This window comes from Microcaecilia unicolor, chromosome 8 (genome assembly GCF_901765095.1).
Source record: "Microcaecilia unicolor chromosome 8, aMicUni1.1, whole genome shotgun sequence".
Classification (NCBI taxonomy): domain Eukaryota; kingdom Metazoa; phylum Chordata; class Amphibia; order Gymnophiona; family Siphonopidae; genus Microcaecilia; species Microcaecilia unicolor.
In genome coordinates, this window is record NC_044038.1 from 222450919 (window position 1) to 222477123 (window position 26205).

The window sequence follows — 26205 nt, forward strand, 5'->3', positions numbered from 1 at the left end:
ATGTGGCTGGCAGGGATCCCCAAGCCCCACCAGCCAAAAACTCCCAACAACTGTCCCTCCTGAATACCTTGTAAATAGAAGATCTTTGCCTGGAGCAAGCAGCGACTGACACATACTGTTCACACCAGCCCCACAGCCTCCCCTTTGATGTATTCCTGCCTATGTGGAAACAGGAAGTTGCATCACAGAGAAGGCTGTGGAGCCAACATGAGCAGTGTGTATTAGTTGCTGTTCGCTGCCAGTGAAAATCTGCTATTTAAAAGGTATGCAGGGAAGGAGGGATGTTTGAGGGACCATATCGCATGCATGTGAGAGAGGGAGGGACTAAATCACTCGTGGGACAGGGTGGAGTTCTGCCCACCCATCTTGGGCCCAGGCCCACCCAAAATTGGGTGTCTGGCTACGCCCCTGGAATAACGTGTTCAGGCCACTGACACAAAGAACTGGACCACTTCTAATAATTATCATTTTTATAGTACCACTGGATGTACACAGTGCTGTACAATGGTGATAAATATTTAGATACAATATGTCCCTTCCCCAAAGAGCTTACAGTTTAAGTGGGTAACAGAGGCAATGGGAGATGTGACTTTCCCAGGGTCCAAGTAGTGTTTGTGGCAGAAGCAGGATTTGAACCCTGGCTCTTGGCACGTTGCTCTACTTGGTCGCTTCATCTTGTATGCTGTTGCCTATTGATGCGCCTGGCTTAGTTGATAAATGCAGCATTTCTTAGAACATGACACATCATTTCCAGGATAAAGCTCACTTGTGTTGTATAATAAAGAAGAAAAACATATACACATTTATTGGACACATGTCAGCAAACACACAATGGAGCTGAATTAGATAAGAAAACGTATTAATGTGTGGGTTTTTGTTTTATTTTTAAACTCTGCTGCATGTTTGAGACCTCCTTAAAAGCAAACTAGGCTTAGCAGAGACCCATTATAAATAGTTTAGAAGCTGAGATCAGCACTGCTGTGGTATACTCCCTCTTGCTATGGACATTGCCCCAATAGGGAAGTTCTAATTATAGTTTCTGTGCTGCAAGATTAGATATTCAACAAAGCACCTCTGTGTTGAGCTTTCCTTTGGTGCTAGGATTTTGTAAAGACAAAAGCAGTCAATCCCAGATAATTAATCAGCACCTACGTAAACTTAATACTTGAGGAACACGGATCCAAAAAATAACTACAGTATGTCTAGGAATTGGACAGTCAAAATCGGTTTAATGCCAATTAAGTTAAGGTCAATTATCTAAAAAGCCAACAGTTTTCAGGTATGTCGCAATTCATAGGAGCCGACTCTGTGGGTGCTTGAGCACCCCCAAAATTGAGAAAATTCCTTGTATGTGTCCAGGGAGGGGTTATTTCCACTGGGCTTAGCACCCCCAATAATTTTAAAAAGTTGGCTCCTATGTGTCTCATACAGTTATTTATTTATTTTTCTCTTTTGTATGGGCTGTTCAGTACAGGGTGCAAAAGCTCTGTTGTGGGAATTAAATTGATGTCTATTTCTCAGGAGGCACGCTAGCTTCCACTAAAGTGTCCTGATGGGGGTGGGGGTGGGGGAGGAGGAATGCTTGGCTTGGTTATGCCATTGAAAACAACCATAACCTGATGGGGGCTGAGCCATTGTCAGTAGGGTAGTGTGGAAAATACTACGCATCTGCATGGTTTTCACTTCCTCGTTCTGGTGTTGGTTTTGTAATGCAGAAGTGGATACTGCGGGAATGAAGTAGGCTGAAGTTTAGAGCAGCAGGCTTCAAAACAGGGTTCAAATCCTAGTACTACCACTCCTTGTGATTAGAGGGTAATTCTCTGGATCACCTAAAGTTAGGTGCTAGGATGATGTGTGCAGAGCACGAATTCTTTAGTGGCACTTATGCATGTAATTGCCTTTATAGAATACTAACATAAGTCTTCAGTTATGCACCTAACTTTTTTAGACGGAAGCACTTGCACTAACTTAGGCAGATGCTAGCATTTTCACCAAACTGCTGTCAGGCACGTAACTGATAGCACTTATGCCTGCATGTTATAGAATACGCATAACTGCCCTTAGAATACTGGCTAAGGGCAGTTACGTGCTTAACTGCAAATTTGTTCCAGTTTGTAGCTAACTTAAGTAGAGGAGTGTGGTAGCCGTGTTAGTCCACTCTTAAGGTTATCAATAGAAATCAAACAAAATAAAACATGGAAAAGAAAATAAGATGATACCTTTTTTATTGGACATAACTTAATACATTTCTTGATTAGCTTTCGAAGGTTGCCCTTCTTCGTCAGATGAGAAATAAGCAAATGTGCTAGCTGACAGTGTATATAAATGAAAACATTCAAGCATTACTATGACAGTCTGACAGGGTGGGAGGAGGGGGGTGGGTAGGAAGTATGCATGGGGACATCAAAGCATATCATTGATATTCTAACAGGGTGGGTGTGGATAGGTGAGGGGAGGGTGATCAATATTCAGAATGATTGAATATTTTAACACCCAACAGAAAGGACTTAACAAGGATCTGGGGTTCCTAGCCCATTATAAACCATAAAGCTGTATGTCTCTGTTGATCACCCTCCCCTCACCTATCCACACCCACCCTGTTAGAATATCAATGATATGCTTTGATGTCCCCATGCATACCTCCTACCCACTCCCATCCCATAGTAATGCTTGAATGTTTTCACTTATATACACTGTCAGCTAGTACATTTGCTTATTTCCGATCTGACCAAGAAGGGCAACCTTCGAAAGCTAATCAAGAAATGTATTAAGTTATGTCCAATAAAAAAGGTATCATCTTATTTTCTTTTCCATGTTTTATTTTGTTTGATTTCTATTGATAGCTAACTTAACAATTAGGTTATGTGCGTAACTGGCACCACGCTATAACTTGCACACACAACTTTGCACGCTAAGCATCACATTGTGTACACAAGTTTATACAATTAGGGGTTTAACCCTCTATTGCTTCAGGTTCATACTTAGATTCTGTACCCTATAGGGACAGCGTTATACATTGGATACATAGGCATCTCACCTTCAGCTACTACTGAAACTTTAGCAGTTCCTTTCCTCATCCTGCCCCAAAAGGAGAATAACTTAATAAAAAGCTATATCCTTGACATTTTTAGAATGGACATAGATCGTCCTGCCAGTGGCCTGATTTTTTTCTTATTATGCCAAGAAGAAAAGGGTGGAATTTTTTTTTTTTTTTTTTTTTTTGAGCTTTTGCCTGAAGTTATTAGTTATCAGTTTGGAAAGATTCTAGTGAACATTTTTTAATCTTTTTTTTTTTTTTTAAGACTATAGAATTGGAAAGAGTGTCACCTGTGACAGAGATGCACTCCCTACACCACTGGTAGTGACGACCGTTCTGCCTCCCTCCGCAGGTTCAAGTGTGTCACCTGTATAGAGTGATGTGATCTAAATCATCAGGCTAGTCCTTTTACAACTTTTTTGCTTATTTTGTTCTGCGAATTTTGTTTCCCTTCCGGAAGCTGCAAGAAATTTAAATCCTTGAGCAAAACAATGTGTTTGAAAATGGATTAAGAAAACTACTTGTGGGCTTTTTGCATGTTTTTTTTTTTTTGTGTGTGTGTGTTCGGAATATAAATCTGGCTCTAAATAGGTTTGACATCACACGATGTCACACTTATGGTGTGATCCAGTCCTGTTCATTTCCACTAGAGCTCATTTTGTGACAGGCTCATGGGAACCGATTTAGAGTTGGACTCGTGGCCATATTTAATTGCTAGGAGCTGAGCTGTACCTCAGAAATACTGTACAGTAAGCAGCAGGTGCACTTCTCTTTTAAATGATTGCTCTCTGGGGGGGCTGTGTAAGCTGCTCAGCCCTATTGTTTAAGAGGATCTGGGGTAGGAAAGTGAGTCACAGCATGCAGCTGTGCCAACAGGCATCCTAGCAGGGGAGAGGAGTACTCATTGCCATGTCCTCCTCAGTGACAAATAGTACATTACCAATTATCCATCTGCTAACAATACACTTGTAAAGTACAAAGTTTTTCCACTGTGCTTTGTGAGTGCAGTTGGGTGAAAAGAACAATTGGTTGAGGATTTGTTGAATTGGAAACCTTAGATGATATATTATCACAAAGACTGATCATGTCCCTTATCTTCTGCCATCATCTTTGTCAACCGAATCAAATCACTTAACCAATCTAGAATGTTATCCTGTGATTCTTCCACCTCAAGACCCTAAAACCTCCCTCCTTAATGGAGGGATATGAGGCCGATCATCCACTTTTTCCTCAGATATAGTTATAAACATGCAGTTCTCTGTAACGCCAATACAATGATAATAAAGACCAACAACCTGTGTTTGGTATAAAATAGGCCGTGACTGTTTATTGGTGACCTATAGAACCCGAGCTAATAAAGAACAGATAGCACTGTTTATTCAGTAGCAACACTTGACTACTTGCCATTTAACAGCTAGGAGTCGTAGCCAAAGCATTGAAACCCACAATTCCTTAAGCACCATATCAGCCAGGCTTAACCCTGAAGACATGGACCTCCAAGTCTGTATTGAGTTGAGGCCCAATGTACATCGCAATGCATAAGAAAGATTTGCATATAATGGAGGTGACACCTGCAAATCTGGCTCATGCATGTTCATTAGGGATATCCTGAAAACCCAACTGCCTGGTGGTCCCCCAGGACCGATTTGAGAACCACTGATTATAGTATTCTATAAGTTATGCATGTGCGAGTCCTACTCGGACACTGCCTACTAGTAAATATATGCCTATGTAAGATTTACATGTATATACAGAATAGCACTTGGCAGGTTTATGTACATAAACCTGCACACAATACACACACATATGCTTTATTCTAATGATCATATACAATTCTTTATAACGGGTTTCTCAATCCAGTCCTTGAGTACACACCCAGCCAGTCGGGTTTTCAGGATATACAACAATGAATTGTATGAGATAAACCTGACTGGCTGGGTGTGTCCAAAAACTGGATTGAGAACCCCTGTGCTATAGAATTACCGCAAGGGTAGTTTTTTACAACAGGGTGCTTGTTTAAGGGGGCAGGTAGGTACCTACTCGGCAACTTATGTGGTGTTTATAAAATTTGAGCATAAGGACTTCCGGTGACAGTCACGACCGTGGAGAGGTTGAGCACTGCGATCTCTCCGGCTCCCAGCCTCCTCTGAAGCCGATAAACGTGCAAATTACAAACTGGCTAGCAATATCTAGCGAACTGACGTCTCCTCAACAGCTGATCAACTGTTTTAAATCTCCGGTGGCGAAATGACGGCGAAAAATGCCCCGAAAGATAGACTCCGCACGAGGGTGGGAGAAGAGAAAATGGCGCCGCCCGCGAGCCCCGCCCGCCAGACGATCTCGTCCGCATGGATCGCGGAAATTACACAACGGAAATGACAGCGGTGCTGGACGATCTACTGAACCGCCGGTTGGCCCCGATTGATAACAACTCGAAAGAGTGCAAAACACAACTCACAGATCTGTCCAAGGACTGTGCTGCCTTTCAATCACGGGTCAGCGAGGTAGAGGACAGAGTCACGGTGGTTGAAAGCATGCAAAACCAGACGCAGGGAAAACTGCGGGTGCTGGAAGATAAGGTTGAAGACCTTGAAAATAGGTCCAGAAGGAATAATATCAGGATGGTTGGTCTCCCAGAGAGCATACAAGAACGGGGCCTGGAGACTTTTTTGGCGAGGTGGCTGGCTGAGGAACTACAACTCCCAGAAGCCCTGGGACCGATTCATATTGAGAGGGCTCATCGACTGGGGCAGAAGGCCACAGTAACTGGTAGGCCCAGAGTTATCATCATGAGATTCTTGGATTATGCACAGAAGCAAGATATCTTTCGGCGTCTTAGAGCGGGGGAAATCGTTGCAATATGAGGGGCTGCAGGTTCGATGCTTCCAAGACTATTCTGCAGGTGTGCAGCAAAAAGGCGCCAATTTTCGACAATATGCTCCAAGTTGTTCCAGAAGGAGATACGCTTTGCACTGCAATACCCGGCAAAGCTGCGAATAACTCATAATGGAACATCAAAAATCTATGAAACAGCGGGTGCAGCTCAGGAGTTCCTACAGCAGTTGGAAGCAGCCGCCCTAGAGGATCGCTGAGGGAGAAACCGAGATTGCATTTGCTGGCAGCAGACCGGAGTGAGGAGCGACGGTGAGACGAGGAGTTGAACTATGGATAGATTTTCCACAGGGCACAGATAGGAACATTGAGTTTTAAGAGTGGTTGGAAGCTCTGTGGGGACATTCTTTATATGCTTTGGTTCCAGGTTCATGATCTGCAGTTGGGTTTTGTATGCACGAGTTAAATTGTTGGAAATCTGTTATGGCTGAAGGAGGGAGGGGGATAGACGTAGGAAGTAAGGTCCCATTTATGGGGTCTGAATACAGGGTACAGGGGGGGGATAGGGATTGGGGGGAGGGGGAGTAAAGGGAAAGGATAGAGGAGGGAATGGGTTGGGAGGGGGGGCAGGGGGAGCCAATTCAAACCTAATTTGTGGGGAAATATTTACTAAGGGCTCGATCTCCCAGAACACGCAGATTGTGTGTTGTAAGAGAGAGTGGAGGGTGTCATTGAAGGGTAAAGTACAAGAGGAGCTACAAGATATGGTATATAACCATCAGGTGATAGGAACACAAGTTTTGGGGGTGGGCAAAGGCTGGGATGCCCCCCTTAACAACATCTCAGTTATATGATTTGGGGTACATTTCATTTCATCTGGCAGTATGGTTACAGATTGTAAGCTGGAACGTGGGAGGGGTAACGTCGCCTATAAAAAGGTTCCAAGATTCTGCAGCAGTTAAATAGACAACATGCTGATATCGCTCTCTTACAGGAGACGCATTTGTCGCGAGCGGAACATGCTAAACTATGTACTTGGTGGGTAGGTGACTGTGTAGCAGCGCATGCGCAGGGGAAAAAAGGAGGTGTTGCAATTTTGTTTCGTAAAATATTGCTACAGCAATCAATCCACTTCTAGTGGACCCCGCGGGGAGGTATGTCATTTTGGAAGCCACAGTGGGTAAACAAAACTGTTAATATGTAACATCTATGCCCCCAATAATTATGACAAACGGTTCTTTCAGCCAGTGATAAATTTTCTCCTTAAACAATCACACTCAGAGATCATGGTAGGGGGTGACTTTAATGCGGTTTGGGATCCAGCAATAGATAAATCAATGCCTAGCGTCCTCTGGCGACCTAACTACAACAACAAAGGTTTGTTGAAGTTGAGCCAGCTGTTAGATTGATAGATGTTTGGAGGGTGCTTCACCCAGGTGTGAAAGATTATACCCATCTTTCGCGAGCTCATTCAACTCAATCCCGCATTGACTATGTCTTGGTCTCCCGAAAGATGTTTGGGGAAATTCTAACAGCGGAGATCGGACCCTATGCAGTGTCGGACCATGCGTGGGTCAGGGTGGAGTGGCATCCCCGGGGCCAGGTCAGACGGGCCAATAGGTGGCAGTTCCCCACAGAGTTGTATACTGACCCCATTTTAAAGGGACGCCTTCAAGTTAGATGGGAGGAATATGTGACATATAATCAGGCACATAGGCACGACCCGATTCTATTCTGGGAGGCAGCTAAGGCTGTGCTGCGCGGGGAAATCATTAGTCATACTCACCATGTTCGGGTAGCGAGAGATCGGGAATACTACTTTTGAGTAAACAACTCTGTAGCGAGAGAGAAAACGGTTCGGGGAGACACATGCGGCAAACCATAAGCAACAAGTGCTCGAATTACAAACGGCACTGAACGAACTTTTGCAGAGACGCGCTTGGAAATCGCAGATTTACTATCGCTACATGCTTTATAAACATGGAAACAAAGCGGGCAAATTGATGGCCAAACTTCTTAAGCCAAAAGGGGAAACAGGAATATTCTCACCCTTCGGGGAAAGGGAGGGGGCCTCACAACCTCCGATAAAGATATTAGCAATATTTTTCAGTCATTCTATAAAGATCTATACGCACCCCCGGAGGATGTGGGCCTTGACAATCAGATGTACTTGAATAATCTCCATCTCCCTAAGCTTACACAATTAGAACGAGAGGGCCTTAATCAATTAATCACGGAGGAGGAGGTGTCCCTGGTAGTGGCACAGAGCCCATTGTTAAAGGCCCCCGGACCGGATGGTCTGCGCGCAGAATTCTACAAATTGATGGGATGCGGATATCATATCAAGACCTAACCAGATTTCTCAACCACACTGATAAGCGTAAAGGCAATGCCCCCTGATCTAAATAAGGCCCAATAATAGTGCTGCTTAAACCAGGGAGGGACCCGGTATAGAACCGGCAATCATACCGCCCCATATCGCTGCTCAATTACGACACCAAGTTGATGGCAAAAATCTTGGCCAATAGGTTGGCGAGGCTGTTGCCTCGCCTTATACATGACAGTCAAGTGGGCTTCGTAAGAGGCCGGACAGTAAGTAACAATTTGAGGGCAATCCTGACATCCGTAGAACTAGCATGTGCAAGGGTATGGCGTCATGCTAATTAGTTTTGACGCCGAAAAGCCTTTGACAAGGTGCACTGGGCCTTTCTCTTTGATGTATTGGCAACCTATGGTTTCTCGGGCAGATTTGTAGAGGCGATTTCAAACTTTATATGATAACCCTAGCGCCACTTTATGGGTTAATGGGGCAGAGTCAAGGAGTTTCCCCATTAAGAGAGGGACCAGACAGGGCTGCCCCTTATCCCCACTCCTCTTTGTTTTGGTGTTGGACCCCCTTATTAGGGACATTTTGGAGAATCCCCTTGATCAAAGGAGTAAGATTGGGCACTCAGACATTTAAAATTGCAGCCTTTGCAGATGACCTTTTGGTACACCTCACATCCCCAAAAGAGTCGCTCGAAACGTTGTTAGAGTCTTTTCAAGAGTATGGAGATTACGCGGGCTTTAAAATTAATTTAGATAAATCCGAAGCTTTAGCATCCTCGGATGAGTGCAGAGAGACTTGGGGGAATGACTTCCCTTTACGGTGGGCTAACCACTCCTTTAAATATCTTGGTATTAAACTAACAATGAATACAGCAGAATTGCAGCAACTAAATGTCAAGGCCCTTTTAGACTACACCAGACACAAACTTGACTCTTGGAAGGGACTACCGTTGTCTTTGATGGGACGCATACATTTGATTCAGATGGTGATCTTCCCGCGCTGGCTATATGCTTTGCAGACATTGCCCGTTCGCTTATCAAAAAAAGATTTGAAAGATATAATAGCTTATGGTGCCGATTTTGCTGGGCTGGGAAGAGGGCAAGAGTACGACAGGCTCTGTTAATAGGCGGTGGAAACAAGGGGGCATTGGCTTCCCAGATCTATTCTTATATAACCAAGCATGTCTTCTACGACACGTCAGAGATTGGCTTCTTGAGACGCACTGCTATACACCTACATTGTTTGAGAGAGCCTATTTCGCACCGCATGATATGATAGCCCTATTTCATCTTTCGTGGGATAAAATACCTCCCCACTTCAGACGCAGCATCTTGCTTCACCCTCTTCGAGCAACATGGCAGTGGTGGGTCGGGCAATTAGGGGGTCATTCAAATGTCTCTGATCAAATCCCGATTGTAGGGAATGCAGCATTTGTAGCTGGAATGGGTGGCTCGCTATTTGGAGGCTGGGGACAGAGAGGCCTTACGAAATTGAAACACTTGCTGCAAGATAATGGGGACCTATTGCCATATGAAGCTTTGCAAGTCAAGATAGGATTGGGCTGGGGGGCCAGATTTGCCTACATGCAACTTAAACATTATATGCAGACATTGAATCAGGCTGCCTTAAGAGGACAATTGGGAAAAAAGATTCGAGGGTTTTTTGAAGACCTGGCGGTTGAGAGACATACGATTTCAGATTTATATGGAGCCCTGGTCCGGGGGGGAATAAAAATACAATATGAAGCTTTTAAATTAAAATGGGAACAGGATCTTGGGACGTCCTTGGCGTCATGGGATATAGCGGCTTCGTTGAAGGGAATCCGACAGTTAGTTAAGGATGAACGATTGAGAGAGTGTGGCTATCGAGTGATCCTGCGGGGTTACATGACCAAGACACAGCTGGCTCATATTCAGAGGTCAGAGAGTACAAATTGCTGTAAATGTGGTGGCGGCCCGGGTACATTTACCATGCTCTCTGGCAATGTCCAAAAGTGCGGACATTTTGGCAACGAGTCCGTAGCTTTCTGATAAAGCTGGACAATAAAATCCAGGGAACCGACAGACAATTTCTGCTGGATCAGTCGAGAGCCTTTGCCCCTCTGAGGGCGCCGGCGGCTTCTTCTGTGCAGGAAGATGTGCTTGGTGGCTCGCAAGTGTATTATGCAATACTGGACTTCTGAGGAAGCTCCAGCTTATTGGCATTGGAGAAACCCAGGTGCATCTTCTAGCCTCGTGGGAGTCCCGTGATGCTAGAACATCACCCAAGCGCAGAAAGCAATTCCTTCAAGTTTGGGCCCCTTATCTACAAATGCTGAGTCCGAGAGGGAGAAGCTTGCTTGTTAACTCCAGTTAAGGCCCTAGAGGTTCGTTTGACACACCTGCCCAGTTTTGGGAATACGGGAGGGAGGGTGGGGGGTTGAGCTGAGGGAGGGGAGGGAGGGGAGGATAGGGAACATCAGGTTGGGTAATTAGTAGCTCGTTGGGCACAGTGCTGATATATCAGTTTGAGGGGACTACAAGTTTATGTTGTTTTATGCCATGGTTACATAGTGGGGGACCATAGATTGGTGTATAAAGAAGATGGGAGGCAATATTTTACTATGGGATAGTTTAAGTGCCTAAGGAGAGATCAGTAGTCCAGTGTATCTGTGTGGGGTGGATGGGTATGGGTGCACTGTGTACAGCTAATGAGGGATTGCACGGAGGAAGAGTGTATAGGCAGGGGGCTATCTGACACAAGGCCCTTTTGCCGTTTATGATGTACTCTTTTGACTAAATTGGTTATGGTGTTATAGGTCTTAATATGTAATGACTATTTCCTTTTGTGTATAATGTTATATAAACCTCAATAAACAAATTTAAACATAAAATTTGAGCATAAGCAGCAGAAATCGGGCCTATCTTGCAGGTCTAGATATTTAAGTATGCATGCAAATTAGTGCCTTCTATAATTTGCATGTGCTGCACCAAATTCACCCCCCCCCCCCCCCCCTTTATATACCATCATGTCAAGCAGCACATTTTTACACTGGTTGGCATTTTGTAAGAGGTCATTTATGCATTATATACGGCCACAAAACACAAAACTGGCTTTATAAAATTGTGTCAACTGCCGAATGATCAGTTGCTTTATATCAGCATATCTTGTTTGTTAATGAACTGCTTGATAGAGTTAAATAGTGTTTTTATCTAAAATACATCATGGGCTACATTCTATATATGGTGCCGAAAAGCGCTATTCTATTAGCTGCGCTTAAAAGTTAGGCGTGGTTTACAGAATAGCGTTTACACCTGGGAGCCGCTCCTAACTTTAGGCGCAGCCATTTGCACTGAAAAATGTACACGCCTAAATTAGACGCATATCCCTGTATTCTATAGCAACGCCCATAAATACTAGGAATGCCTCCATTCCACCCCTGACACTCCCATTTCCATGCCCCCTTTTATTAAACTCGTGTGTAAAATTTAGGCGCGTAAGTTCCAATTAAATTTAATTAGTGCCAATAATTGTTAAAATTCCATTATTGGCACTAATTAGGCCATTATTACATAAATTATGCATGTATGTAATTTTTAAGCGACCTTTTCTAGAATTAGGGGGCATGTTTTGAATCAATTTAAAATTCCTCACAAAATCCATAGCTTCGTACTTACTCGCTCAAGACATTTGCGCTATTGTGCATGCAGTTGTGTTGACATGGTTGAATTACTGCAATATAATTTATCTGGGACTACTGCAGTATGTTTTGCAGTGATTGCAGCAGGTCCAAAATGTAGCTGCTCGTATGGTGACATATAGTAAACTTTGGGACAGGTTGCACCAACTTCTCTCTGCGTTACATTGCTGATTGCTGCAAATTGAGTTCAGTTTCAGACGAGCTTCGTTGAGGTATGGGTCTGTGGTATTTAGACTGTAGAAATCAGGTCATCGGTTATGTTTCTGCAGCTCAGGTTATTTAGCATTTACCAATATGAAGGCATTTTTGTTTCATCCAGACACATGGTCTTGTTCTGGAGCTGCCCAGGTTTATGGAGTAATTGGCCAGAGGAATAAAGGTAGCTCCTGACTAGATTTTTAGAAAGTAGTTAATAACATGGATTTTTGCTTCAGTATTTTGCACAGTGAGTGGGGGAAAGATAGGTTAGGTTGGGGGGTAAGGATTGGTGGGAAGGGATGAGGATGAACGTGAGGTAATTGTTATATTCCATTGATTATACCTGCACTGTATGACTTTTGGTTGAAAGTATGGGCTGTAAGACTTTATATTAAATTAATTGCATGAAAAATAAAAACAAACAAATGAACACCCCCCCCCCCCCAAAAAAAAAATCTCGGCAGTGGAAGCTCAGTGATTTAGCACTTCTAGATAGTTTGGTTAAAAGCCACGGTAAAATAGTATGATGGAGAGATTCATATTGGAACGAAAAATAAAAGCATATGCTGTGCCACTAAGTTTAAATAAAGATGAATTTGAATATGTTCAGTTAACACCCAAACAGGAATGGACAATGTGTTGGATAATAGCTTCATACATTTTCCCATTTCTACAATGTTCTGCATTGCTGATTTCCTTTATGGACTCTTCTTTGTAGGTTATCCTTTATTCACCAGTTTGCTACTTGCTCTGCTGCTCTCAGAAACTCTTGTCAATAATTCTGCACTGCCATCTGCTGGAGATGTGGCCCTTCCTTACCACATAAAACAATACCTAGGTCGCCGAACTGGCAGGAACACCTAATTTTGCTTCAGAAAATGTGCCAGACAGGTAATAGGTATAGTGAGATTGCAGACTTTCTGCTTTGGTAGGGAGAAGACATTATGAAAATAAGTGAGCTCTGGATGTACACCGTTGCTTTCCAGTACTCTGAAAGCCTTTCCAATGTGGATTTCTGCAAATTTTCAGATCTATGCAGGCATCTTCCAGGAATTTCTAGTCTAGAAGGTCGTAGTGGAGTGGAGGAGTGGCCTAGTGGTTAGGGTGGTGGACCTTGGTCCTGGGGAACTGAGTTCGATTCCTGGCACAGGCAGCTCCTTGTGACTCTGGGCAAGTCACTTCACCCTCCATTGCCTGCCGCATTGAGCCTGCCATGAGTGGGAAAGCGCGGGGTACAAATGTAACAAAAATAAAATAGATACTATTGGAGATTCTACATGGAATGTTGCTATTCCAGTAGCAACATTCCATGTAGAAGGCTGCGCAGGCTTCTGTTTCTGTGAGTCACGTCCTGCAGGACGTTAGACTCACAGAAGCAGAAGCCTGCACGGCCACATTGGTGATCTGCAAGGGCCGACTTTTACATGGAATGTTGCTAGTGGAATAGCAACATTCCATGTAGAATCTCAAATAGTAGCAACAGTGGAGGAGTGGCCTAATGGTTAGGGTGGTGGACTTTGGTCCTGGGGAACTGAGTTTGATTCCTGGCACAGGCAGCTCCTTGTGACTCTGGGCAAGTCACTTCACCCTCCATTGCCTGCCGCATTGAGCCTGCCATGAGTGGGAAAGCACGGGGTACAAATGTAACAAAAAAAAAAATAGTAGTCTATGTTCTTCAGTAGAAGGTCCAGGAGCCAGTGGATGTTGATATTATGCCTAAGTAAGGCTCCCTGATTATTTTCCTAATATACACTCTCCCCCACCTTTTCCAGAGGCTTGTTGCTGATGCTGTTCTGTTTTCTACCTATACCATGTGACTGTCGACTTTGTTGTGTCGTTATGTCTCTTGATACCATCAAAACAGCATGGGACTGTGGGAATTGCGTGGCTTAAACTTGCCGAGAGCTATGTGATGCTAGAAGAAAACAGACCAGTTGTCAGCAACAGCAAAGCCTCTGAAGCAGCTGAAGGTAAATTGATTATCGAAAGCCAACTTGAAGGGGTTTGGAGTAAGGACAGGATGGTAGAGGTTAACTGATGGGTAAGGCAAGTGAGGGTGCAGGGATGGGGGATAAATAAGGTGGGAGCATTTGGAGGGAATAAGTTGGGGAAATGAAACGGGGAAGTTTTTTTTTTTGTGGTGAGGAGGAGAGAGGAAGCGGGATGGAGAAAGACATGAGGAGTGGCCCAGTGGTTAGAGTGGTGGACTTTGGTCGTGGGGAACTGGGTTCGATTCCCACTGCAGGCACAGGCAGCTCCTTGTGACTCTGGGCAAGTCACTTAACCCTCCATTGCCCCAGGTACAAATAAGTACCTGTATATAATATGTAAGCCGCATTGAGCCTGCCATGAGTGGGAAAGCGCGGAGTACAAATGTAAGAAAAAAAAAAGAAGGGAGAGCGGGGGAGCAGTTATATAAGTTGCATCGAGAGTATTTAGACACTCCATGTTAATCTTCAGCCTTTGTGGCCTCCACAATTATCTTCAAGGCCACTAGGCACCCTTCTGAGATTTTTTTTTATAACCTGAATGCTCATGATCACCTCAATGCCACACCTCCCAGAATAATCATGTTAAACTGAATAACTGGAAATCATACATTTTAAATACTATACTTTTATTTAGTATGCACCTAATGAGGGCAATTCCAAAAGCCATTTACCCGGGCCAGCCCTGTAAGGGGAGGTCTCAAGTTAGCTGTGACATTGGTGGGGGAATCCTTATGCCCAGAGCTTTGTACACTGATGGTCCTGGCTATCACACTGAAGTTGTTTTGTTGAAATGGTAGAGTCTCAGTCTATGAGCACAACTGCATGTTGTCAATTGCAGTAATGTAAATTACCACCACGATGACAGCAAGCCATACACTGGCCCCTTGTGCATTTTTCAGTGCTTATTATGTGGGAATTAATAATACTTAACTATAGGCACCTTTTACAAATCTGCACTACCAATTTAGTGATGTGCTAAATGTAAAAAAAAGCCCAATCTATCCCCATAGTCTTTTTCGCATTCAGCATCCTGCTAATGGTAGCACAGCTTTGTAAAAGGAGCCCTATTTTTCTTGAACCCATTGTCTTAGCGTTCCCACTTTCTACTCCTCTTTGCTTGTTTGAGAAAAGTAAACAAAGACATCCTGCAAAAATTGTTTTGTAATTCTTATGTAAAGCTGTGTTTTGAGTGGTCTCTCTCATCTTTTCCATATCGCTTACAATATTTCACTCCTTATCAGGAACTGAATAAAAATGCAGTTGGCTTAAAAGAAGACTAGAGAATGTCGTGGGAGTATTAGTAAATTCTTTCTTTACATGTGATACTACTTGACATTTTAATTTCTGCTTATTCAAAATGCAGTTTTAAGAGGTCCTGTGAGAAAATGGTCCTTTTATTTTACTGTAGTGGAATAGGCTGAAAAAGTGTGCAATATAATAGATTTTCAAAATAGTTTCCACAAGGAGGTCAAGTGTGTGTGTGTGTGTGTTTCTATCAAGCATATAAAGTAGATGTATGGATTAATCATACCAACGCTGGCACAACCTGGTAAGCATCTCATGCTGTACCTCCTCCCCACCCTTTCCCAGCGATTTGGCATCTCCCTTCTCTCCTCCCCCTCTGGCTATTTTTTCTAAAGTTGCCTGGGCTGCAGGCAGCATCTGCACTGCAAGCAGGCTTCCTCCGCTGGCCAGGAGAGCCTTACTGCAGCTCCTTTGATGCAACTTCCTGTTTCCGCGAGGGCGGGACCAATGACGTTTTGGACAGAGTTTGATGACGTTTTGGGCGGGGTTGATGACGGCGTAGGCGTGGTTGATGACGGCAGAGGCGGGGTGTGAACTTTTGGGGACGGGTAATTGGCAACACTGTCTGCACAACCGTCATCCCTGTACACCCAAAACAAAGCAAACCTATCAGCTGCTGCATCCACGTTGTCGTCCTTTATTGTTGGTAACATTTTTATTTGATCTGACTTATATTTTCAAACATGCCAGGTTGTGCAACATATGGATGTATGAAAAGGAAGTATTGGTTTTATCAGTTAGAGTATTGATTTGTTCTAAATCATAGTCAGTGTGTCATTTGGAGGGGCTGGTTATAGGGACTTCCTTGCAGGCATTGTATTCATGCATAGATGTTTTCACCTAGTAAAGGGCTCAACATTCAGAGTTTCTATTTATAAGTACAAAGGCTTTTTTTTTTAAACCTTAATTAGGTTGACACCTGGGAGCATTAAACATTTCTTTTTCCTGTGCATACATCAGAAGAAAAAGATGTTGTATGGGAACTTGCTCCTTTTTGTTTTGTGGAATGCAATGGTATGTTATAAGAATGCACTTAAATTTTTTATTACTACTGTTTCAAAGACAAGCATTGAATAATGAGGGAATAGCTTCTTTCATGCAGAAGTTCTGCCCAGAGTCGGTCTAAATGTGCTAACATTAGCCAATTCTGTTGTATATGTTTATTTCTTCTTCAAGCGTGTGTGGTTGTAAAAGGCATTAAAAAAAAATCTTTGGCTCCCGGCTGTGTGATTTTTATATACATGTGTGATTTTATTATGAAGGCAAACAATCCACCACCAAAATACAGTAGCCAGCAGCACATTGTTAGCCACCAAATTCATACAAATTTAATTATTTTCAGTGGAAATTATTTCAGTGGCTGCCTGGTATGTGAGTGTTCCATCACTGTTTCATTATTGCTACCAAGTATTACATATTATGGGCATTTGCTTTAATCTTTGTTTTATTTCATTTATCCAGACCTTACATGCACATAGTATTGCTTGTTAAACCCAAGATGAAAAGCCCCCCCCCCCCCCCCGAATAAATGGCCATGCAGCAAGATAACTGTTAACCGCGTGGCCATATGGTGGGGAGCACTTACATTCACCCATTGAGGTGGAGATAAGGATTCCTGTGGTACCTGTGCACCGATTACCATGGGTTAGTGCTGCGCTAGAAAAAAATTCCAGCGTGTCAGAAATGGCACGCGCTTGAGCCGGAACTACCACCAGCAGCCACGTTCAGCCACTGGTAGTTCCGATTTAGCGTGCGGTAAGCCTATTTTGCACTTACCAATGCTTGTAAAAGGGCCCCTTAATTTGAGGATGTTGGCAGGACTGTTGTTTTTCAGTGCTCCTCTAAAATTTCCGATAGATATGGCCGTATATGAGCAAACGCCAAGGTGTGTTTGGTACAATGTATGGAAATGCTTTACTGAATATATCTATTCCTTCTCAGGAGTTCTTATGATTTCTGATATGAAATCAAAGTAATGGAGGTCGAGTCTGCGTACTCTGATTTCATCACATGCGATCGAACTGGTCGAAGGAATGCCGTTCCAGACATCAAAGGAGATTCAAATTCCAGTAGTGTGCGAGAGCTGGCAGGTGAAATGGGTGACCTTTCTATCCAAGGCTCAGGTTAGTAGCTCAAATATCACTTTTATTATCAGCAAGCATTCTCCTGAAATAGTCATGCACAGTGTCTCTTGGTTTCCTGGAGAGTATTTTTGCTTAACATCATTGTTAAGAGTGGAGGAGTAGCCTAATGGTTAGTGCAGTGGGCCTTGATCCTGGTGACTTGAGTTCAGTTTCCACTGCAATTCCTGTGACCTTGGGCACGTCACTTAACCCCTCCATTTCCCCAGGTATAAAAACTTGATTGTGAGCCTTCTAGGGACAGAGAAAGTACCTGCATATAATGAGTACAGTGCTGCGTAGATCTAGTAGTCCTACAGAAATGATTATTAGTAGTGTTATTTATTTGACATTATGCTTTTTACAGTCTGTTATTATTATATCTATTTGTTGTGGACGCCTAGAATTGGAGAGAGTGTGAGATACAAGAAGTTTTAAATAAATCCATTTCGGACCTATTAATCTAATAATTATATAGCCATTCCAATCCATTGGGTGGGTGGGTTAAAATTTAGCAAGCCGTATGCATGTTCTCATGGAGTTGGACCTTATGTAGAAGATTTATGTGTTGGTTATAATTCCATCTGACGGTTATTCTGTACCTGTTCTTTTGTGTTTTGTAGATAATACTTCTAGGTAGGTAGGGCTGTATTTCGATTAAATTGTAATCATGATTAATGGTAAGTTGTCCCTCTCCTACACCCCTATTCATTGCCCAAAGTCACAAGGCGCTGCAGTAGAAACAATAACATACTGTACCTTTGTCACAATTCCAAATTTTAAATCAAAATAGTGCCCTAAGAAATTAAAGAATACAAAGTAATGAAAAAATAAGAATACAAAAGTGAAAAATTACAAATTAAAGTACCTAAACAACATGCAGACTAGCTATAAACATCCTTTCAGTTTTCACAGCTTACTTTAGAAAAGCAAGCTGGTAGGAAGCACTCGCCAATTCCTGTCATATGTACTGTTCTGCTTGAGTTGGTCTTCGTTATACCTAGGGCTTCAATTCTTTTTCGGGGGGGGGGGGGGGGGGGGGGGGGGGGTTGCGCATTACCAAAAGCTGTGAAAACAACTTATGATCACCTAAACTTCCGGAAATCATTAAAAACTAGCCTGTTCAAAAAGGCATACCCTACCGACCCATCCTAAATGCCTGTACCCTGCAACACAACGAAACCAAAGCTCAAAATAGACATATAATAACTCTACCTCTCTACGATTCCCTAATGTATCTGTACACACAAACCTTATTCTACCACAACATTACTGTATTCCTTAGCGTCCCTCCGGACCAGGATTGGACTCTTGGGTTGTGCTCGCCTGGTCCGGTCCGGAGGGACTAAAGGAAAGCAAATTAGCAGGTAAGGTCTAATTTCTCCTTTGTTCATACTGGAATTGGCGAACGCCTTTACGATACTATGTAAGCCACATTGAGCCTGCAAATAGGTGGGAAAATGTGGGATACAAATGTAACAAACAATTTTAAATTTAGTTTTTACTTGCCAGCTAATTAAGGGTTCTTTTTGAAGGTACACAAAAGTTAGTATTTTATGGCATATTGTTGGGTATTTTTTCCAGTTGAACCATCAATGGATTGTCATAGCAAACTCCAATACTCACATTTCCCCCAGCTCCAACCATAATACATGCCACCCCTTGTCCCTGGCACTCTTACCTCCCAACCTTGCTCATCCTTTGTGCCTTACTACCAGCTTTGATCATCATCACTGGAAACAGTGGGAAGAGACGGAGACTCATCAGCTGTATAAATCGAAGCATCAGCAGCTGCAAACGCAGAGTGGACCTAGACAGGCAAAGATAGGCGGTGGTAAGAGTGTTAGACTAGAGCTTCTCATACTGTGAATCGGGACCCCAAAACCTATATTTGGGACCATGACATGGGTGGCTGTCTATCATTATTCTGCACATCTGTGGAGTGCAAAGTTTATTTGGCCATAATATGGAGTCACTAGTAAAAAACAAAGCCACCGTTTCTGATGAAATGAAACGGGGGCTAGCAATGTTTTCTTCTGTGTGCATGTGGGAGGTGTGTGTGTCCCTGCCCCTAGCCTCTCTCCCTCCCCCCCTCTAGTCTTCACTGTTACAGAGCTCTGCTGTTTCCTTCACTGACTTGTTACAGAGAGGGCGGGGCAGACACTCATAGGGAAAACCGGATATCTCGCCCCCTTCACACTTCCGGCTGGAGGCTTCATAGAACGTTGGTGTTGCCTTTTATATAGAGAGGATAGTACAGGAAGATTGATAAGCACAGGGCGAGGAAGTGGTGTCTTCTGGTGTTTATTGCCTTGTTCTCGTTTTTGTTGTTTGGCCTTGGTGGGTGGGTTACCTGTTTCTGTTACAACCTGAAAACAGAAGCCGTAGTTGTAGCATCTGTAATCGCAGTGTTCTCTAAGTTTGTGGAGATAGTGGGGTGACATGAAGACTGGTGTAGTTGTGTGGATGTAGATGCAAACGTAGGAGAGTTGGCTCTTCTCAAACAGCGGAGCAGACGTATAATGGAAACAGAGTCTTTATTGCAAGAAAAAACAGAACGAGTCATTCTGTTTTTTCTTGCAATAAAGAATGTTTCCATATTACGTCTGCTCGGTGTTTGAGAAGAAACCAACTCTCCTACTTTTTGCTTCTGCATTCTTCTTACGTAGGGAACTAGCGCACCTCCACCTTTGGGTGATGTACTTTTGGTTTTGTAATTGTGGGATGACATGGAGCCAGTTGGTGACCTAATCAGATACCAAAAAGAGTTAGGGTGCTGGCTGTCATCTATATATTTGTGTTTTAATTTTTTTACTTGACAAGTTGAGCCAATCTTTTGATTTCCCACCCCCCCCCCCCCTCTATGTACTTATAGGTCTGTTTTTCTAAGATAATGAAGATGAGTGTAAATCCCTTATATGCACTGGTCTCCTGCTTTTAAGGATATTTTTAAAGGCTGCTGCTTGATTTGGGATTGTTCTAGAAACTGGAAGCATAAGAAATGGTCCATTTTTTTCCCCAGGATGTCAGAGCATGCTGGTGCCAGTCACTGTGCTGTAACTTAAAGCACTGATCTGGTTCTGTCTGTTAAGAGGTATCTTGGTGGTTGTAATTCAAAGTTCCATGAACATACCATAACTTCGGGTCATGATGCTGTGATTTCATCAGCTTCAGGTAGCATTACCAAATAATGTGAAGGCCCATTTTGCATAGTGAATGAAATGGCCAGGCCCAGATATACACCAATATACCTGATATTTTACACAAGGCTCTGACAAGCACAAAGCCTTTTGTAAAATACGTAGAAAGATGTAGACATCCAGTGGACAACAAAGACTTTCAAGGTCATATGGAGGGGAAAAAGATCATCCTACATTCCCAAATTTCTGTGTGTGCAGCTTTTTAAAAATCTCTGATCCCAACATGCTTCAGATTCTTACACCCTAATCCCACCCTTGCCTTTTACCAGAATTTTCTGCTCTCTAGTGGACAGAAGCAAAATTCAACTGCTTCCTGCTCTGCTGTTGTACTGAGTTCACTATGCCATCAGTTGACACTTAGCAGTGTGAATAAGGTACACTTTTGCCTTTACTTGGCAGCTTGACCCTCTAGTGGTCAGTACTGATGAAACTAGTGCTAGAGATTGACTGGTGTCATTTTGAACCCAAGTGCCAGTGGGTAAGGAGCAACTTGGTTTCACTTATGGCCCTATTAGAGAGCAGGGAGACCCTGGTAGAGGTATGAGTGGTATTGGGGTGTTGGTGGGGTTCGGGTCTAAAGGATGTTAGGCTATGATCGGAGGAAGGGACACTTGTCTCCATCAGCCTGAAACCGTTCCTTCAGGCTGGCACTTTATACATGCTTTGGGACAGGTGTAAACTTCAGATGTAGAACACTTTTATTTTATATATGGCTTCCTTGTAAATGGCAGTCCACATCTATTCCTTACACAACTTCAAGTCATTGCCCCCTAAAATATCTGCACCCCAGGGGTTCTATATGTGCGAATAAACAGCTTTCCTAAATCACAATCTGCACATCTATGCAATATGTAACTGCTCCCATTTATATTACCTAGATACCATGAACAGTGACCTCCTTAATGCAGTGTTAGGAATGCTACTACTTAAGATTCCTTTATCTTTTAACATTCATCTTTTTTGGAAGCACTGATCAATCTGTCCTAAAGAACCAAGAAATTAAAGAGCATAGATTTGCTATTACTACTTTTTAACTCTTACGGAGGCATATTTTCAAAGCACTTTGGGAGGCTAAGTTCCATAGGTTTCTATGGAACTTTGGGAGGCTAAGTGCTTTGAAAATGAGCCCGTATCATATATACTAACATAAATATGCAAAAAGGTTTCCAATGATCCCTAAGTAGGGGTCAATCCTGAATTATGATCCTAACTACATCTTTTTTTTTTTCTTTTTAAAATCACCTTAAGTACCTATTGCTGTCATCACTTGATTTAATAGAATAACACGTTAAAATGTAACTTCTACCCTGTACTGTTCTCAAGGTTGCATACAAGCATGACCCTGACATCTTCATTCTGGGTTGAACCATTGACCACATCTTTACCTTATGAACACTGATTAACAAACTATTAAAAATACACACCCTTAAGAATACAAGAAGGATGCTTGGGTGCATAAGAAGAGTAATGGGCCAGCAGGAAGGAGGAGGTGATAGTGACTCTACTATAAGTCTTTGGTGAGGACCTCATGTAGAGTACTGTGCACAGTTCTAGAGACTTTAACTGCAGAATGAATAAACAGGATCGAGTTAGTCAAAAGAGTGACTACGAAAATGGTCAGTAGGCAGCTCCGTGTGACTCTGGGCAAGTCACTTAACCCTCCATTGCCCCAGGTACAAACTAAGTACCTGTATACAATATGTAAGCCGCATTGAGCCTGCCATGAGTGGGAAAGCAACGGGGTACACAATGTAACAAAAAATAAATAAGCATATAGGGGACAAACTTAAAGATCTTAATTGCATACTTTAGAAGAAAGGTTAGAAGGGGGGAGATGTGATAGAGATGTTTAAATACCTCCATGGTGTAAATACACAGGAGGTGAGTCTCGTTCAGTTGAAAAGAAGATCTGGAATGAGGTGAAAGGGGATAGACTCCAGAGTAATCTAAGGAAATACTTCACCTCTACCCGTGAGACCATTCCTTGCATCCATAGCCAACTTGAAAGCTTGGGACAAATGCATAGGATCTCTAAGCAAGAGGAAGGGATAGTAGATGATATGGATGGGAAGACTTTGATAGGCCACATGGTTTTTTATCTGCTGTCATTTTTTGTGTTTCTATTAGCATGTGCATGAAAGTGACTGAGCAGCTTTCTACAGGACCAGATAAGAGAGAGCCGTGCTCAAGCTCCAAATTCTCCTTATCCAAATTGGCAAGATACTAGCTAACTTAGCAAAATGGAGAAATTATAGCAGACTATAGTGAAAGACAAGTTATATAGTATCTTTTATGATTTGCTCATTGCTCAGAGATGCCCCCCTCTACATCATTCAGAATGATGTTGATAAACTTGTGAGCACTGACATATGCTCATGTAAAAAGAAATAGTGTTGGTCAATGGACATTAGAAGATGCTCACATGTTTTATACCCATCCACTAAACCATTTGGTTTGTTTCTAGAGAGCCCATCAGACACAGCTGCATCGGACGACAAGGCTGGGGAGAGGCCAGATGGACAAGGTGATCACTCTGCATCATGAGTTCTGCTACCCCTTTGAACGCTAACAGGATTAGACTTTAAAGTAATGATATCCGATACTTACAAACAAAGCAATGAGGAGTCCCCACTTCTCAAAGACAGCCAGTCTGGACTTTTACTCTGCGGAGATGTACAGTCATTCAGACCTCAAAAGAACTGTACAACATCATAAAGGAAGAGACCGAGACCACTAGCAGTCAGTCCATAGCCACAATGCATCACATTGCAAGAAATTGGACTGCTCAAAAACTCACCTGGACCACAATGCTGTGCTCCAGAACAATATGCAATTTTGGTAAGAGAATTTGTATATCACACTGCACCTCACAGGTACAATTTCTTTTGTATTGTACATGTAAAATATTATTTGTTCTGCATCCCCTAGGTTAAAGTACAATAGAGCCGTTTTGCATGAAAAGGAGATTTCTCCTTTAGTGTTTTAAGAGACTGCTGAGACAGCAGTGATAAAGCAGAAGGAGAAGGTTCTCCATTGTAATTGTACTCATGGGTTCAGCACTGCCTTACAAGATCAGAGTGGACCAAAACTCAGCATCAGATGCAACACCCAAAGCTTGGGGGGGGGGGAGATTTGGTGTTACCTTTGTATAAATACTGTGTACTGCCAAATACAAGAACTTTAATTTCTTTTTAAAAGCTGGATTATTTAAAAGTAATGTGCTCCTATGTGTTACTGTATGTTCAGTTTATCAGTGAAACACATGCTTGATTCTTCCAAATTCTAGAAGTATTTATTATGGAAGGGTTCATATTAATACATAAGATTTGAATTAGTCATTTTGAACTATGAATTTGATTTTACAGTATAAAAGAAAAAAATTACAATTTTTTGTTCATTTTGTGTGTTTGTGGAAAATCACTGTGAATACTCAATCTCTTTATATATAGGTAAGGTTTAGGAATCGAATGAATATTGGTCATCAAAACAGTAGATTTTTCAGGTTTTTTTTTAAATTTTGTACTTCTGTTTCATTTGAGGCTTTGAGGTTTTGCTCTTTTATGCTTCATTTGAGCCTTTGTGGTCATCATCGTTGAGACAAAGGTTACTACATCCTAAACTGCTGCTACCCGTAGCAATCTAGTGGGTACCAGCAATAAGGCAATGAAAATACAAATCCTTCCTTCCTTTATTCAAATAAGTTATTTTACCCATTAATTGCGTTGCTGTTGACCACTAAGTAGATAGGTTACCCATAAGATCACAGTATGACACCATCCTCATACTGACCAGTTGATAGTTCAACTAGTAGAACCCAGCCTGTTTCCTCAACAGTGAAACGGGCCCTAGAAAGGCTCTCTTGTAAGCGATTTTTTTTGTCGCTCCCCTGCCCTCCCCTCCAGGTCCAGCGATTCTCCTCTTCCCTGCCCTCCCGTGCGTGTCCCGCGATTCTCTTCTCTCCTGTCCTCCCATCCCATCCATCGATTGTGCTCTGCCCTGCCCTCGATGTGCCACGATTCTCTCTTCCTTTGTACCTCAGCGTTTTCTGACTGGCTTCCCTTCCGTCATCTTGGACACCAAGAAAAGAATTGTGGCTGTATTTCCTTAATCTTGATCATCAAAAAAGGGGCAAAGCTCAAATTGAGGTTGGTGCTCAGGTCTAAAAGGGGGCCTTAACGAGCTGCGCAAAAAAGACAAAGCTTGAAGAAAATGAGATAAATGGAGGAAAACCCACACAGGAAGAAGCCAGAAATTATCTGCTGAAAAGTGCTAAAGAGAAACCATGAAAATGTGACCTCTCAGATCCACGGAACAAAACAGACTAAGGAACCTGCGCACGGACATCAGGAGGGAAAGTGACTAAGCATGCACGATGGGATACTGCTAGAATTTTCTAATAGAGTATATGCTGGACAGTGTCCACTCCAGTCTCTGTTGGATGATGTCACCCAGACGTGAGAGAAGTACAAATGGCCTGCTTGTCCTCAGAGAAAGTGACATGCTCTGTTGTGGCAAAAAATTATGCACACATACATATTAAACACATAGGAACACCCCCAAAAAGAGGGCTGAAGTTTGAAACTTTGATAGTTGTGCCAAATCGAGGCTTTACTTGATAGGGAAATGGAAGTTTGGTGAAATGAGCTGTTTCTTACATGGCACAAAAGGTGGGAGCCATAGGAGCCAAGTTTTCAAAATTATTGAGGGTGCTAACCCCAGTGAAACTTAGCTCTCCCTGAACACAGTCAAGGAGTTTGTTTAATATTGGTTGTACTGAAGCACTCACAGAGTTGGCTCCTATGGTGGGAGCAGGACATCAGAAATCTATCTAAAGAACAAAATTTAAAAAGCATTCTACTGGAATTCTGGGAGGCTTGACCTTGTAAACAATATCAATACTCAACACTCAAAGTCAAATAAGGCAGCAGCTGGGACCACAGGAGTCAGCTGGGGCAGAGTAACCCCCCCCCCCCCCCCCAATAATGAGCAATGTGCCACGATTCTCTCTTCCTTTGTACCTCATCGTTTTCTGACTGGCTTCCCTTCCGTTGGTAACATCCTGACGTCAGCTCGCCTCCAGCGTTCCCTTCCCTCTCACTGTTCTGCCCTCTGTCATTACGTCATTGGGAGTGCAGTGGCATGGAGGAGGTCTCCACCTCATTCAACATCGGGTGCCAATTGTAGGCCAAAAGGTGCAATCTGCTAGCAAATTGGGAAGTATGTGTTTGTCGAAGACTATCCCTTTCTGTTTGGGTCAAAAGAAACAAAAAGCTGGGTGGACAGTCTGTGGGCTGTAGACCACTCCAGATGGAAGTTTAAAGTATGCATTACATTTTCACCAAGATGAGCATGCAGTTTTGGAAAAGTGTTGGCAGAACAATTGACTGGTTAAGATGGAACTCCAACACTACCTTAGGAAGGAACTTGGGGCATGTTTGAAGAACTACTCTATTGTGATGGATCAGCTATTAGGGCCTGAAGCTCACTGACTCTATGAGCTGAAGTGATGTCACC

General features: G+C 42.9%; 1 protein-coding gene across 3 annotated transcripts in view; it reads left to right on the forward strand.

Annotated features, from left to right (window-relative positions):
• The window catches only part of LOC115475816 (cAMP-dependent protein kinase inhibitor gamma-like), a 90563-nt gene extending 66636 nt beyond the window's left edge, over window positions 1–23927 (forward strand). For 2 of the 3 annotated variants that reach the window (XM_030211822.1, XM_030211821.1), the window contains exons 2-3: window positions 17313–17494; window positions 23156–23927. In XM_030211822.1, coding sequence (XP_030067682.1) covers window positions 17347–17494; window positions 23156–23235 — 228 coding nt within the window. In that variant the 5' untranslated portion in view covers window positions 17313–17346 and the 3' untranslated portion in view covers window positions 23236–23927. Of the gene's footprint in view, window positions 1–17309; window positions 17495–23155 lie in introns of all 3 variants that reach the window. The other variant, XM_030211823.1, reaches the window with a different exon arrangement.
• The last annotated feature ends 2278 nt before the right edge of the window (window positions 23928–26205 follow it).